This window comes from Eumetopias jubatus, unplaced genomic scaffold, assembly GCF_037043125.1.
Source record: "Eumetopias jubatus isolate StellerSeaLion01/CBP00866 unplaced genomic scaffold, mEumJub1_p1.0 scaffold_11, whole genome shotgun sequence".
NCBI lineage: Eukaryota > Metazoa > Chordata > Mammalia > Carnivora > Otariidae > Eumetopias > Eumetopias jubatus.
Genome location: NW_028274817.1, coordinates 30097033 through 30111074, shown reverse-complemented (window position 1 = coordinate 30111074; position 14042 = coordinate 30097033). Strand labels below are relative to the sequence as shown.

At 43.1% G+C, this 14042-nt stretch overlaps 1 protein-coding gene across 2 annotated transcripts in view; it reads right to left on the bottom strand.

The window, feature by feature from the left end:
* Positions 1-11120, bottom strand: part of KLHL13 (kelch like family member 13) — a 200025-nt gene extending 188905 nt beyond the window's left edge. The window contains exon 1 of one of the 2 annotated variants that reach the window (XM_028087802.2): positions 10754-11120. Coding sequence is in view for 1 of the 2 variants with exons in the window: in XM_028087803.2 (XP_027943604.1) it covers positions 1559-1590 (32 nt within the window). In the remaining variant the exon portion in view is untranslated. Of the gene's footprint in view, positions 1-1558; positions 1607-10753 lie in introns of those variants that run through there. The other variant, XM_028087803.2, reaches the window with a different exon arrangement.
* Between the last annotated feature and the right edge of the window lie 2922 nt (positions 11121-14042).

Genomic DNA, 14042 nt, shown 5'->3' with positions numbered 1-14042 from the left:
CCTTCCTCTCTATTTATCCAGAACACTTTCTAGCATGCCTTGTTTAGCTATCATGCTCTTATATAATGTCCCCTGTCAGAGACAGAACAAAAAGGAAGCATTGTGGTTAAAAAACACAGACTCTAAAACCAGGTTGCATAGATTTTAATGCTAGCTCTTCTACTCATTAGGTGTGCAACCTTGGGAAGTTATCTAACTTCTCTGTGCCTCAGTTTTCTCATCTGTAAAATGGGGATAATGAAATCACTACCTCATAGCATTGTTACATGGTTTAAATGTGTTCGTGCATATAAAGGATTTTACGATGGTGCCATACTCACGGTGGGTGCTATGATAACTTAGTAATTACTGATTGGTTATTAATATTAGTACTGGCTGGGACGCCTGGGTGGCTCAGTCGGTTAAGCATCTGCTTTCGGCTCATGTCATGATCCCAGGTGGCTGGGATCGAGTCCCGCATCAGGCTCCTAGCTCAGCGGTGAGTCTGCTTCTCCTTCTGCCTCTCTCCCTGCTTGTGCTCGCTCTTTCTCTCTCTCTCTCTAATAAATAAATAAAATCTTTCCAAAAAAGTATTAGTATTGACTGATACCAGGTTGCTTCATGTTCTTTCTTGCCCCTGCTAGACTGCAGGATATTTCAGGGCAGTGGATATATTTTCTTCCTCCAAGTAGAATGCTTTACATATAATTACTTAACAAATGCTTGATCATGAATGTTTAGATAAAACACCTCTATGATGCCAAAAGTGCTTAGAAAATTTTCTAATAAACCCAAAATTCACTTTGCTAAATGCCAAATTGCGCATTCTCCACTGCTGAAATTCTGGTTTCACCCTGTCAACTGAAAGACAAGAAACATGAAAAATCTGGGGTGCCTAGGTGACGCAGTCAGTTAGGCCTCTGACTCTTGGCTTCAGCTCAGGTTGTGATCTCAGGGTCCTGAGATCGAGCCCCACGTCAGGCTCCCCACTCAGCGCAGGGTCTTCTTGGGACTCTCTCTGCCTCTGTCCCTCCCTGCCTGCACTCTCTCTTTCTTTCTCTCTCTCTCTCAAAATAAATAAGTAAATCTTTAAGGAAAAAAAAGAAAGAAACATGAAAGAATCCTTTGGGTAACAAGTCTTTTACATTATTATTGAAAAAGCACTTCGTTAAAAACCAAGGGCCCTACATTCTGCTCCTAGGTCCATGTCAGGCGATGTGATCTTCTGCAAGTCATTCAACCTCATTGTGCATACACCATTGAAGTAAAGAAAATAAGAATAATTAACCATGCTTCAAAAGAAAGTTGTTCTGTAAGTAAATGGCATTATCCTTAACATTTGAGCTTATTACCTAAGGACAGAATAAGTCTAATTTTTCTAAAGATACTTTTGAATGTTGTCTTTCCATGTTCAAATATGAAGCTGATCATGACGACTATCAATGCAGGTAACTCTGCTAATACATAATATATCTCATTAGTATGGTGAGCTAGGCTTTTCAAGTATGTGAATGTACATTATCCTAATAACCATCACAAAATATACAGTGAATATACAGTTACTTGAGCAATGTGTCACCTGGTTCGTTCCCTTCTGTACACCAATGGCATTCCATAACCAAGTCAGCTACCCAAGGATCAACTGTCTCACCATCTGTAGGACATTGGAAACGAAGAACACTGGAACAGGGGAATGCAGGAACACTACCTTCATGCACTTCCAACCCAAAAGGTTACACCAGCCTTACACCAGCAGAAGGTACTCTCAATAATCTACTTAGACTTATCCATTTGTTTATCAAAACTGCTACTGAACTTTTATTATCTCTAAGGTTTTATTTGATTTGTTGCCAGCGTAACTATAACAAAAGCTTAAGATAACCATCACAATTCAAAATCTATAGAAGACATTATTCAAACAGAATCACTCCTCCTCCCGGCGGCTTAACGGTTATATTTCAATATTTTCTTCTGTGAGGACCTCAAATCTGGAATAGAGATAAATGAAGAAAATATATGACCTCTTTGAGCATCAGAACACCAAAAAATTTTCGTTTCAAAGTCAACATTGTTTATTGTATACATTTTCCTGCGTCTCCCTTTCCCTTCGAAATGAAGATTAAACTTTTAAATCCTATTAAGCTAAACACTATCATATTTAAATATATATTGGGTCAATCATATTAAAAAATTGACAGTTTCCTTGCATTCAATGTGATACCATCTTTGAATAAGTAATAAACCAAGCACTTACCATAAACTTTCTTGTCTGCCAGAAAACTAGTGTTACTTCTAAGCAGTCAGTTCACTATTTAAGAGATACATGTTCAAAACAATATCATTCCCACTGGGATTAAGGCAATATAAAGGAAAGACACAATTTTCCCTTACATTTCTGGTTCATATATAAGTGGCAAAGCTCCTACAGTATGCCACAAGTTTTAGCTAGTTAAGCCATTAAATCTATTACGAGTCAATAATAAGAATATCTACCATGTAGCTTGAATTATGCTTAGGACTTTATATGCATTAGTTCATATAATCCTTAAAACCACCAGATGAGACTGTTTACAGAGGAGGCAAACAAGGCTCAGAGAGGTGAAGGGAATTGCCCAAAACCACACTGGCAACAAGACGCAGAGTCGGAATTTGAACCCAAGCCTGTGAGTCCAGGGCCCAAGATCTTTTTTTTTTTTTTTTTTTTTGACAGACAGAGAGAGACAGCAAGAGAAGGAACACAAGCAGGGAGAGTGGGAAAGGGAGAAGCAGGCTTCCCGAGGAGCAGGGAGCCCGATGCAGGGCTCGATCCCAGGACCCTGGGATCATGACCTGAGCCGAAGGCAGATGCTTACCGACTGAGCCACCCAGGCGCCCCCTCCAGGTCCCAAGATCTTAACCACTGATTTCTACTGCCTTCCCACTGAGAAATATTCAACAGTAGAACAGAAAACAGTGCTGACATGAAGTTCTTTAGAAAAGTATGGCCATTTTCATAAAATGGAACCAAGAAGCAAAACTCTACAACTCTATTATCCCCTTTTACTGAAAAGACTGTAAAATGTAAAAACACTTGACACACAGAATATAATGACCATCCCTTAATCACCCCTCTATACCCATGTCCTGATGAGCTCTGGGCAGTAACACAACAATACAACAATGGCAGGCCCTGTGAACTGTGTCTGGAGTGGGGCGACAACAATGAAAGTCGGACAGCAACAATCAAAATCAGTTGAGAGATTTAGCGTTTGACTTAACTCCGGTTACTTTCACTCCTTTTCTTCACTTGCCTTTCTCTTCTTCATCTTTCTCATTCAGAGCAAATCAAATCATTTGCTTGGTAACAGGCATTCCTCCAATGCACTGCTCACCCCTTTTCAAAAACGTCTAAAACTCTAGAAAGCTTTTGTTACCCTCAAAGCACATGAACCTTGACAACTTTCCTCTACTATTACACATTTTGGTAGCCAGCAATTAACAAAGCAATCTGTAGCCTGTATGTGTTATAAATGAAAGCAGCTTTAAAGTTAGCAGGAGTTAACTTCAATCAGTGAGAGAGGCAAGTGCTCATGGGATGGGACAATGCTGTGACCCCATCAATTGTGTTGCTTTAAGTTCATGGTCATTGTGTTCTAACAGCCTGTCTTCTGAAGACCAGTCCCTTGGCAGGCTCTTCACTATCAATCTTAGCTATTTCCCACCAATATTAAGAACTCTGTTAGGACTCAAACACATTTTAAGATTTAGACCGTTATCAAACAACCAGAGTGTTCTCTTGAACGAAAAAAAATTAGGCAACATGATGGAAAAATTTAATGTTTATTACCATTCTTGAAGGTCACCATGAAAATTTAAGGCTATGAAAATGTCCAGGCATTTGACTAAAGGAACAGACTCAGCATTTTGTGGCCTCAGTGCTTTTCAAAGGGTCACCCCAGGGTTACCACAGCTGACCTTGGGCAAGCAGAGACTTTCTTTGAAGTACTGGGTTTTACCTCAAATTTTCATGTGAATGTTGCACTCTAAAGCACAAGGTATAAGAATCTGTTTAAATATTATTAGTTTTAATCAGCTACCAGTGAATGTTCTCCTAAATCTTTGTGGAAAACAGATTCCTCAAGAATACACAAGCTAGGGGCAACTGGGTGGCTCAGTCGGTAAGCGTCTGCCTTCAGCTCAGGTCATGATCCCTGGGTCCTGGGATCGAGCCCCGCATCCGGCTCCCTGCTCGGTAGGGAGCCTGCCTCTCCCTCTCCCCACTCCCCCTGCTTGTGTTCCCTCTCTCGCTGTGTCTCTCTCTGTCAAATAAATAAATAAAATCTTTAAAAAAAAAAAAGAATACACAAGCTAGTTTACTCTGTAGCTCCCACAGCACACTATCACATCCCCACCTTGCTCACCAGTATACCCAGTGTACTCCAGTTTGAGGAAAAGAGCACTGAGCAGAGATTCTATTTGCTTAAACTAGTGCAATGCCTAGACTGTAATAGGTACTTAATACATATCTGTTGAATGAACTGGCAGAATGGTTTCAAGAACTAATTTTCCACTGCAAAAAAAAAATTCCCGAAAAATCTTTTTAGACACACAATTACTCCCAAGCCCACAAAGGCAAAAGGGCAAGGAAACTGTATCAGTTATGATTTACAAATATTGATAAGAACAATAAAAATCATATTGTACTTAATTTAGTTAGAAAGGAAAGGTTGCCAGGATGTCATATAGGGATGATATTTCAGGGGGTGGGGAGCAGTTAAGGTATTAAAAACCAACTCCATATATTGGACACTAAGACGAGTTTTCAATTGCCTATTGTGTTTTCATGTGTACATTTTTAATATTAATGATCTCAAACTTACAAAGTAAAAGAAAGAACTGTAATGGACAACCATGTTCCCATGTAACCGTGCATGGTACTGGACCACTAAAAGCCAGGAACTATGCCTCATTTGTTTTGTACCTTTCTCCTGTTTTTAGTACTGATTTCCATATACATGAGTTCAATAAATATTTAGCAACTGCAAAGTATAAGTGTCTAATCATATTAAATGAATTCTTCTTAACTCAGTCCTCCCCTCTCCCCCGATGAAAAGACTCACCCTAAAGAAGCATGCTTTGGTTTAAATAACAAAAGCAAAACAAAAAATAAATATTCCTAATGGCACTCGATGAGAGAGTATTGAGAGACCTAGTTCTTGGCTCATTTCAATCACACGACCCATATCTGTTTTCCTATGATAAAATGAGGCTCATAGAGCCAGCCCTCTATTCAGAGTGGTTACATGAATAAATCAGCATGTATTTACATGGTAACCAGTATGAGAAAGGTATTGGGAAGAAGACAGTTGTATATTTACCTCTCTAATCTCCACCACCAAGGGCAACAACTTCTTATGTGCAAGGCGCTGATTTAAGCACTTTACCGTGATGTATACAATCCCTTATCTGAAAACCTTGGTGTCAGATGTGTTTCCAAATTCAGAAATGTCCGGGTTTTTGGAGAGGCAATAACCTGCATATACGATATATTATGTAATACCCCAATAGGGTCTGAGGCATTACCCCATAAACATACTACTAATTCTACAGCAAAACCAAATGAAGATTAACATTAAATAGAATAAAGACTATAAATACCCTCATATCAGTTCAAGTCAGATTTTGCCACCACCTGAGTATGGCACTTACCAAACAAAATTTCTTTCGGTTGTCAGAGCTTCTGAATTTTAACAATTGCAAACATCAACTTGTAGACTTCGGTGACTCATTTAATCCTTACAAGTACCCTAAGAGGGAATTTCTATTATCCTTACCTTACAGATGAGAAATACGAGGTACAGAGAGGTTAACCAACATGCCCAGTGTCCCCCAGCTAGTAAGTCTCCTAGCCAACACTGGAACACAAACAGCCTAACCCCAGAGCTTGTGCTCATTAACAACTGTACTCCAGGCAGGCCCTCTCAGAAACTGCTTGAGAACACCTGACAAATATGTGAAAAGTAAAACAGCATGAAGCGATTTAAGTATCCAAAACAATAACAGGAGAAACATCACAAGGCAGTGTCTATTCATTATTCAACAACTATTTATAGAGGGCATAGCAAATGCCAGGTGCTCAGGATACAATGGATGAGTGAACCAGACAAATCCAGGTCGCCTTCATGAAGTCAGAGACCCGTGGGGGAGGTAGCCAGGCATCAAATCAACATAATTATGTGACATGTGGCAAGTGTGTGATTACCACTCACCTCCAGAGGAGGAGATTGGGTCAGGGGGTCTGGTGTAAAATAGGACAAGGGATCTGAACTGTTCCATGACAAACGTTGGGATTTGCAATGATAGAAAAGAAAGGAGATGGCTTTTCAAAGAGATGATGGCATGGCATCCATCCAACGAGCAGTTACCATGTACCTACTCTAGGCCAAGAATGAAACTAAGCAGAAAAGTTCCAAACTGGAGAAAATCAGTTTAAATCAACATAGGATTCATGTAAGAGAATAATAAAGACATGGAGGACAGTAGGCTTGGCTCAAACCATGAAGAATCCTTGAGTGCTAAAAGGAGTAGGAAGTAGACTCTGTGGGAGTTGCTGAAGATTATTTCGCAGGTTATTGCCCTATAACATTAGGATTTACCCCTATAGGGGTGCCTGGGTGGCTCAGATGGTTAAGCATCTGCCTTCGGCTCAAGTCATGAGCCCAGGGTCCTGGGATCGAGCCCCACATCGGGCTCCCTGCTCCGCGGGAAGCCTGCTTCTCCCTCTCCCACTCCTCCTGCTTGCGTTCTCTCTCTGGCTGTCTCTCTCTCTCTGTCAAATAAATAAAATCTTAAAAAAAAAAAACTTAAGAAAAAAAAAAAGATTTACCCCTATGGAATGTCAATGACCATCTGAATTCCTATTTGGGGCCAACCAGACCTCAAAGCTGGATTGCTTTTGAGCAAGAGCTCAGGGCACAAAATAAATACCAAATCTAAATTCATGTAAGCCTCAAGGAATAGAGTAACCCTAATCTGTCAAAGAATGGCAATTGGAAAACTCTGAAGAGGGGCGCCTAGCTGGATCAGTCGGAAAAGCATGCGACGCTTGATCTTGGGGTCATGAGTTCGAGCCCCACATTGGGTGGAAGGATTACTTAAATAAAAACATTTTTAAAATCTTAAAAAAAAAAAAAAACTCTGGAGAAGGCAACAGGTAAAGGAAAATGGGGAACTCCCCTGAAAAATCTCACATGCCATTTCTAAAACCGAAATATTCTTTCATATTCAAATGAAACTTCCAGTCTTCCAAAGGAAACATATTTCTATGAGAAAATAAAACACTATTCTTTGAAAAACAAATTCTTAGGCTTAACAATGGTCTGATTTTTAATAAAGCTGGTGACAACTTACCTCAGGGCACAGGTGACATAACTCTGGAAAGTAAACTGCTTTTCAACACATTCACCTCAGAGTTCCCAGTTCCCTATCCCCTTATCTACACAGAGTGGAAGAACTGAATTACTTATTTAGTTAGCATACATATCAAAGAAAGCTTTTCATCCTCAGGTCTTAATGTAAACAACTGAGTAGCTAGACAACCTCTGCAAAACACATTTTTATTTATTTCCACTGAGTAATTTTTTTTTTTTTCCAGCCAGTAACCTTCCACAGAAAAGTAGTTCATAAAGATTCTGCCCTGGCTTCCCCTTGTTCTGAGAATCAAACCCAAATTCTTCCTCAGAATTTCCAGGCCCTATATTATTATCCGACTCCCTTCAGGCTCTGGAACACCTTTAACAACTCCCCCCACCCATGTCATTGGGGCTGGCCATCCTGGCTTGCTTTCTGTTCCTCAAACACCCTGCTGTCTGTTTGCCTGCCTCAAGGCCTTGGCTCTTCTTACTTGTCCCTCTGCCCTTCACAAGGTAGGTTTATTCTCTCTTCTCTTTCAGGTCTCCGTTCAAAGGTCACCTTCGCTGCTAAGAGGCCTTTCCTGACCATCCTTGCCAAATAAGCCCTTCTCAGGTCTCCATATCACATTTCGTTACTTATTTCCTTCATTGTTCTTCCTACAATCTGTGAGGATCTTCTTCACTTGTTTACTGGTTTGTTGTCTCTATCCTTTGGTGGACTATAGCCTCTGGGAGACTCCACAAGGGCAAGGATCATGCCTTGTAGTAATACAGGACCTCGTGCCTAATAGAGGGCTTTGGCAAATGGAAGGTGCTCAACAGATTTTGTCAAATAAATTACTAAATGAATGAACAATATATTTAAAAGCTGATTGATATGAACGTCAGTAACTTGAAAAAAGCTTTTTTTTCCCCCTCTAATTTTGAGATGGCTTCTCTAGGGCTGTTCATTTTTCCATAATCTTTCTACATTTTCTGAAATCTGATGATGCCTGGCAAATTGTTGAGTTATTTCACAGCAGTAAAAATAGATCCGTTTCAAGCACTGGATTTAAGAAAAAATACTTTGAGGAGGTTGTAGTAGTTTATTAAACATTCAAATCAATTTGAAAACTGCTTAGTCTCATTTCACTACTGCAAGTCAAATTACATGAAGAAAATTAATGTAAAATGTAAAGAAAATGAGAAAGACAATTCATTAGCAAACTGCAGTTATGTTTAGTGACATCAGAAACACCCAGTCTGATAACCTCTAGGTCTACCGAGTGGGTTTATCAAATACATGTTGAAAAGATTCAGAGCAAAATGCTCAGGATGAACTCATAACCAACTTTATTTTTTTTTCTGGCAAACAAATAGTTCATATTGGTGGCAATCTTAACTTAGACTTAGTATCAATAATAATCACAAAAGGAAAAAAAATAACAGAATGACACAAATTGTTTTCCTTGAAACAATTTGCAAGTTAGTATGTCTTTCCAGAATGGGTTGCCAAGAAAATTACACATTTAGGTTGGCCCTATTACTATAAATCCTCTTTCCCTACTCTATTCCATTTTTTTTTTAATAAAACTAAAGTGAAGTCAGGAATTTACTAAACAAATGAGGGAAACTACAGATCATCCGCAATCCATCTAATTAAACTGATAATCAATAGCCATTATTACTGTTCTCCTAAAAACTGCTTTCCTCAGAACCTCAACTTCAAACTCTATAGAGTCACACCACACTTTTCAAAGTGTGCTTATGAAAGTGCAGGTTTTAAAACCAGGGGAAATTGAGGCTCTTATTCATCTATTTTCTAAATACATCACAGGATGCTGCAGCAGAAACTTAACATTCCTTGTCTCACTGCCAACACAATTGCTACCAGGACAGTGAAGTTTAGCCCTTACCTTCATTCCCAACTCAGTTTCTTCTGAGATTACTGCCCATTAATGCACATCATGTCAATGGCAACACCTGATCACATATCCAGCCGACAATGCTATCATTCTAAGTATAAGGATAGTAATAAAAACTTGCAATTCAAGGAGCTACTATTTTTAAGTGTAAAATGTCATAACTGCTTGGTTGATCATTTCGCTTTTCTCCCTTTTCAAATGTGAGCACTAGATACAGCCCATTTCCAAAAAAACACAGCCACGAACGTCAGCATGTGCTAATTCACTGTATCTGCCTCCACTTTCAGCCTCTCCATTCAATTTTCTTCACACACTAATTTCAGCATTGAAGTGAGTAAATGAGCCTCAGTATGGGAGCGACTGGACATCGCTGAGAAAGTAAGTGGTACTGTGTGAAATTGACTTAAGCAAACTAATCTCCAGTCCACAGCAAAGTAGTCTCTTTTGTAACTCCGTGCTTTGTAAATGCTGCTTCTTGAGGGTTTATGCAAATAGGAGATGTACACTAAGAAACTCTGGCTTCTTAAAAAAAAAAAAAATTTAAGGCAGGTGCCCTCTCAACAAACGCAGTTTGAAACCCCGGATTTTCTCAGTTCCCATGCAGTGTGCTTAGTAAACAGCCTACACTAACTTGAGTGACTATCCCAAACCCCTAGAATTCTTTCTGAGTACAATAAAAGATGAACATTCCAGTTTGCAGATGGAGAAATGGAAGCAGGCATCCAAAGTCTCTCTCTCTCTCTCACTCTCTCTCTCTCTCTCTCTCAGGCCTGCTCAGCAGTGGAGGAAGAATCAGATTTAGGGCCATGTGCTACGACTGCGTACAAACACACAAACATATATAACATACATTTCAAGTGGCTGTGGTTCTTGGACTAAGTTATTGAAACCTAGAAAGAAACTTTTGAGTTCCTTAGCTAATACACACTAGAAGATCATTCCCATCAATTTCAGTAAGCCGTCGGCTAGACAGCAAGCTTCCAAGAAAATCATTAGTCAACTGTGATTAAACCAAAGAAGCCAAGACATTCAGAGATGAAGACGTCCAGAGAGGAGTTAAAAGCTTCGAAGAAGAGTGTGCTCCTGATTCGGGAGCCAGCAGCGAAGCCTCGCAAGTTAGAAGATTCCGAGGGAGGGATGGGCTGGGAGGCACAAAGCCGAAACTGTTAGAGGGCAAGAGACAGTGGGGCTGGGGCGAGCAGAGGGACCCCAGACCATCAGGGCAGCGACAGCGAAGCCCGGACAAGAAGATCTTGAAAGGATAACAAAGAAGCAAAGGAAAACTGGGGTCTGGTGGGGGGGGGGGGTTGCTGAAAGAACCCAGGCGTCTGGCTGAGCCTCCGAGTCCGGGAGGTCAGGATGAGAAGGTGCAGGGATGAGCGCGCACCCGCACGCGAGAGAAAAAAGAAGGGGGGGGCGTGCAAAGAGCCCAGCTGGTTCCCTGTCCCTCTGCCCCCGGTGCAGACCGCAACTCCTTACCGCGCACCGCCTCGCCGCGCCGGGTCCGGGAAGCGGGGAGGTGGCTGATGGAGCCCCTGCGACTTCAGGACCCTGCCTCACGTTGTTTGCCGCGTCCCCGCGTCCCGCCGCCCGTCAGCCCGCTGCTGCGCTCCGAGGGCCAAAGAGCGAGTCGCGCGGCGCAGCCGGGGCTCCCTCCGGCTTGCGAGACACCGGCCCCGCACCTCCGCTCCCCCTTGCTCGCCCTGGTCGCTTCGCCCTCGCGCAGGCGGAGAGCACGGACCCTAACCCGAACGCCGCTCCACTTATTTTCGAAAGTGCCCGTTCCAGGCTTCCCCGGAATGCCAGCTGAGCTGCGGCGGCCGCAGCGGCAGAGCCTCCGCCTGACCTCACCGGGGGAGGGGAGGGGAGGGGAGGGGAGGGGAGGGGAGGGGAGGGGAGGGGAGGGGAGGGGGCGGGGGGGAGCGGGAGGGGGCGGGAGCCCAGTTAAGGAGGGGAGGGGGCGGGGGGAGCGAGCGCGCGGGCGGGGGAAACATGGCGGCGGGGGTGGCCCTGGCGGCGCCTGCGCGGGACGCGGGAGGCGGGGGGCGGGGTGGGGGGGGTGGGAGAGCTGGGGCCCGGACGGTGTGTAGGGTCCGAGCAGAACTCCTTCCCCACGGCCGGTGCGCGGCGCGGGTGGGCCCGGCCGGCCAAGTGGCCCTCACGCCTCCGAAAGCGGGACTCTTGCGTTTGAGCCCACATGGCCTCTCGTGCCCAGGAGGCAGGAGAGGTGAAAACCGTCAAATATCCAGGGCCGGCAGCGCGCCCGGCCCGGGTTGGCCGCTCCAAGGAGGAGGCCGGCCGTAGTCTCGGCCCCTCAGATTCACGGAGGGGCCCGGGCACCTCACCTCGGCGGGGCGCGCCCCTCAAAATCAGCCTGCCCGTGCGCTGAGCGCCTCGTGTCTCCCCCTCCCTACGGGAGTGCGGAGCAGTAAGAAAAAGAGGAAGAATACCAACAGATCCAGCAGTTTCACAGTTTACTGAGCCTTTACTATAAACCACGCGCTGAACTGTTAATTCCCTGAACTCGCACAGCTCCTCCACGAGGGCCACATTATTCTCCTCTCCGTTTGGCCAGTGAGAAAACTGAGGCGTAAAGGTCAAGCAAGTTGCGAAGGTGACAGAATTAGGAAGGGACAGAGCAGGACCCAGGGTCCCAAGCTCTTAACCGCCGGGCTCTACCGCTTGCAAACTGGTAGGACGGCGGCTGTTCTAAGTCAGAATCTTGACTCTCGCTCCCAGTTCGGTCAGCCTAGCCCCCAACAAAAAACCCCAGTCCAGCCTGTTGTTCCCCCTTGCAGGTCTTCCAGTCATTCCTTGCCTTCCAGAAGGTTACAGGCTGAGGCCACCTTCTTACACCTCTCCGTTCGCCTAGTCTACTTGTAATTCCAGTCTCCTCCTAGGATAAATAGTGGGCGCTTGCTGTAAACAGCCAGTTTACTCACTGTTTGGTTTTGTGTTTTCCTTAAGGAAGTGATGGGCTGAGTGTGGGGGCTGTAGTTCCTTACATTTCCTAATATTTCTCCCTTTGCCTACCAGTAAATGGAGCAGGGATCTGAGCTCTCAGCATTGCTGACTTGGTATTTCAAATTCCATACGCTGAAATTCTAGCAGCGGGTTTGAGGTAACTTTGAAAATAATCAGCTGCTCAAAGACTTTCTAGAACTAAAGACGTGACCACATTGTTAGGCTTTATCAAACTAGCGAAAAGAAGCAACTCCAAATGCACATGGAATTTGCATTATTATCTTTTACCTGTCGGTATTTTCAACACAATTCATCTTTGTTAACCGGAATGCATTCGTTGGCTTCTCCACCATGCTTATTCATTAATTACCGTATGCCTACATTACACACAAAATGCCTATTATGCCGAAAGCACCTGTTACAGAAGTTTACACTATCACTGAGGAGATATGTTTAAAGCAATCGATTTCAGCATATATTAAAAACCTGGCAGGTAGGTCAAAAATAAATAAAAACTGAGTTGATACACATCCAAGTCATTGCATCACCCCACCATAAAAAGGTTCAAGTGGGGTTGTTTTACAATAAATTCTCAAACAGAAAAGACAGGAAAATGGGATAATCAGGTGTGGCCCCAGCGGCCCTTAAGTCACAGGATGAGAAAACCCTTCATGGCGCATAGCAAGGAGAGGGTTAATTACAGAATCTGAATTTGAACAACCAGATGGGAATAAGACATTATAAATCCACTTATTCTGTAGGAATTAGTTGCTGTTTGGGTTAGGATGTTTTGAATAGCTAATCTAGTGGACGGAGCACTCCAACTTGGAGTCAGAAGACACTTATGTGCTATGTGACATTTTTAGCCCCAGCAATTCTCTGAGTGTGTTTTCCTGAATTTACAGTGGGGATCATAATGATATTGGCCGGACCTGCTCACCGCGTTATTCTGGATTTCAAGTCAAATAAGGCATGTGAAAGTATCTTATAAACATGTAAAGAATATATGCAAATGTAAAGTGACGTTTTTATTAATATCAGACTGGCCACTACACAAGCTACAGATGTAATTATGAAGGATTTTACATGCTAACCTGTACCCAAAAAATGTCAAGAACTGAGAAAAGCATTTGAAATACAACTGTACGGTAAAAATCTAAAGAATGGGGAGATACAATAGAGATTCAAGAAATACGAAAACAAGTCAAAAGAAAATATTGGTACAAAGAATACAGAAAAGGGTAACGGCTATAAGGGGCTGAATTGTGTCCCCCTCCTCAAAATTCATATGCTTGATCTTAACCCCGACACATCAGAATGTAATCTTATTCGGCAATGAATTCTTTAAAGAGTTAATTAAACTGAAATGAGGTCTTTAGCGTGGGTCTTAATCCAACATGACTGTTGTCCTTGTAAGAAGAGGCGATCGGGACACATACCTGCGCGCACACAGAGAAGAGACCACGTGAGGATACGGGGAGAAGTTGGCCAGCCGAGGGAAGAGGCCTCAGAAGAAACCAAACTTGCCGACGCTTGGATCTCCGACACGTAGCCTCAATGAGAAATGTGAGAAAGTGCATTGCTCTCATTTGCTACTGTTCCCGTCATCCAGTGTAACAAACTAATATAATGGCAAACATTTTAAATTCCAGCTAGAGTATCCTCTGTATTAGTCATTGTTAATTGCTGCACAATGACCTGCCACAGACTGGGTGGCCAGCCTAAAACCACACACATTTCCATTTCCGTGGGTCAGGAGTCCAGGCCTGGCTGAGCTGGGTACACTGCTCAGGGTCTTACAAGG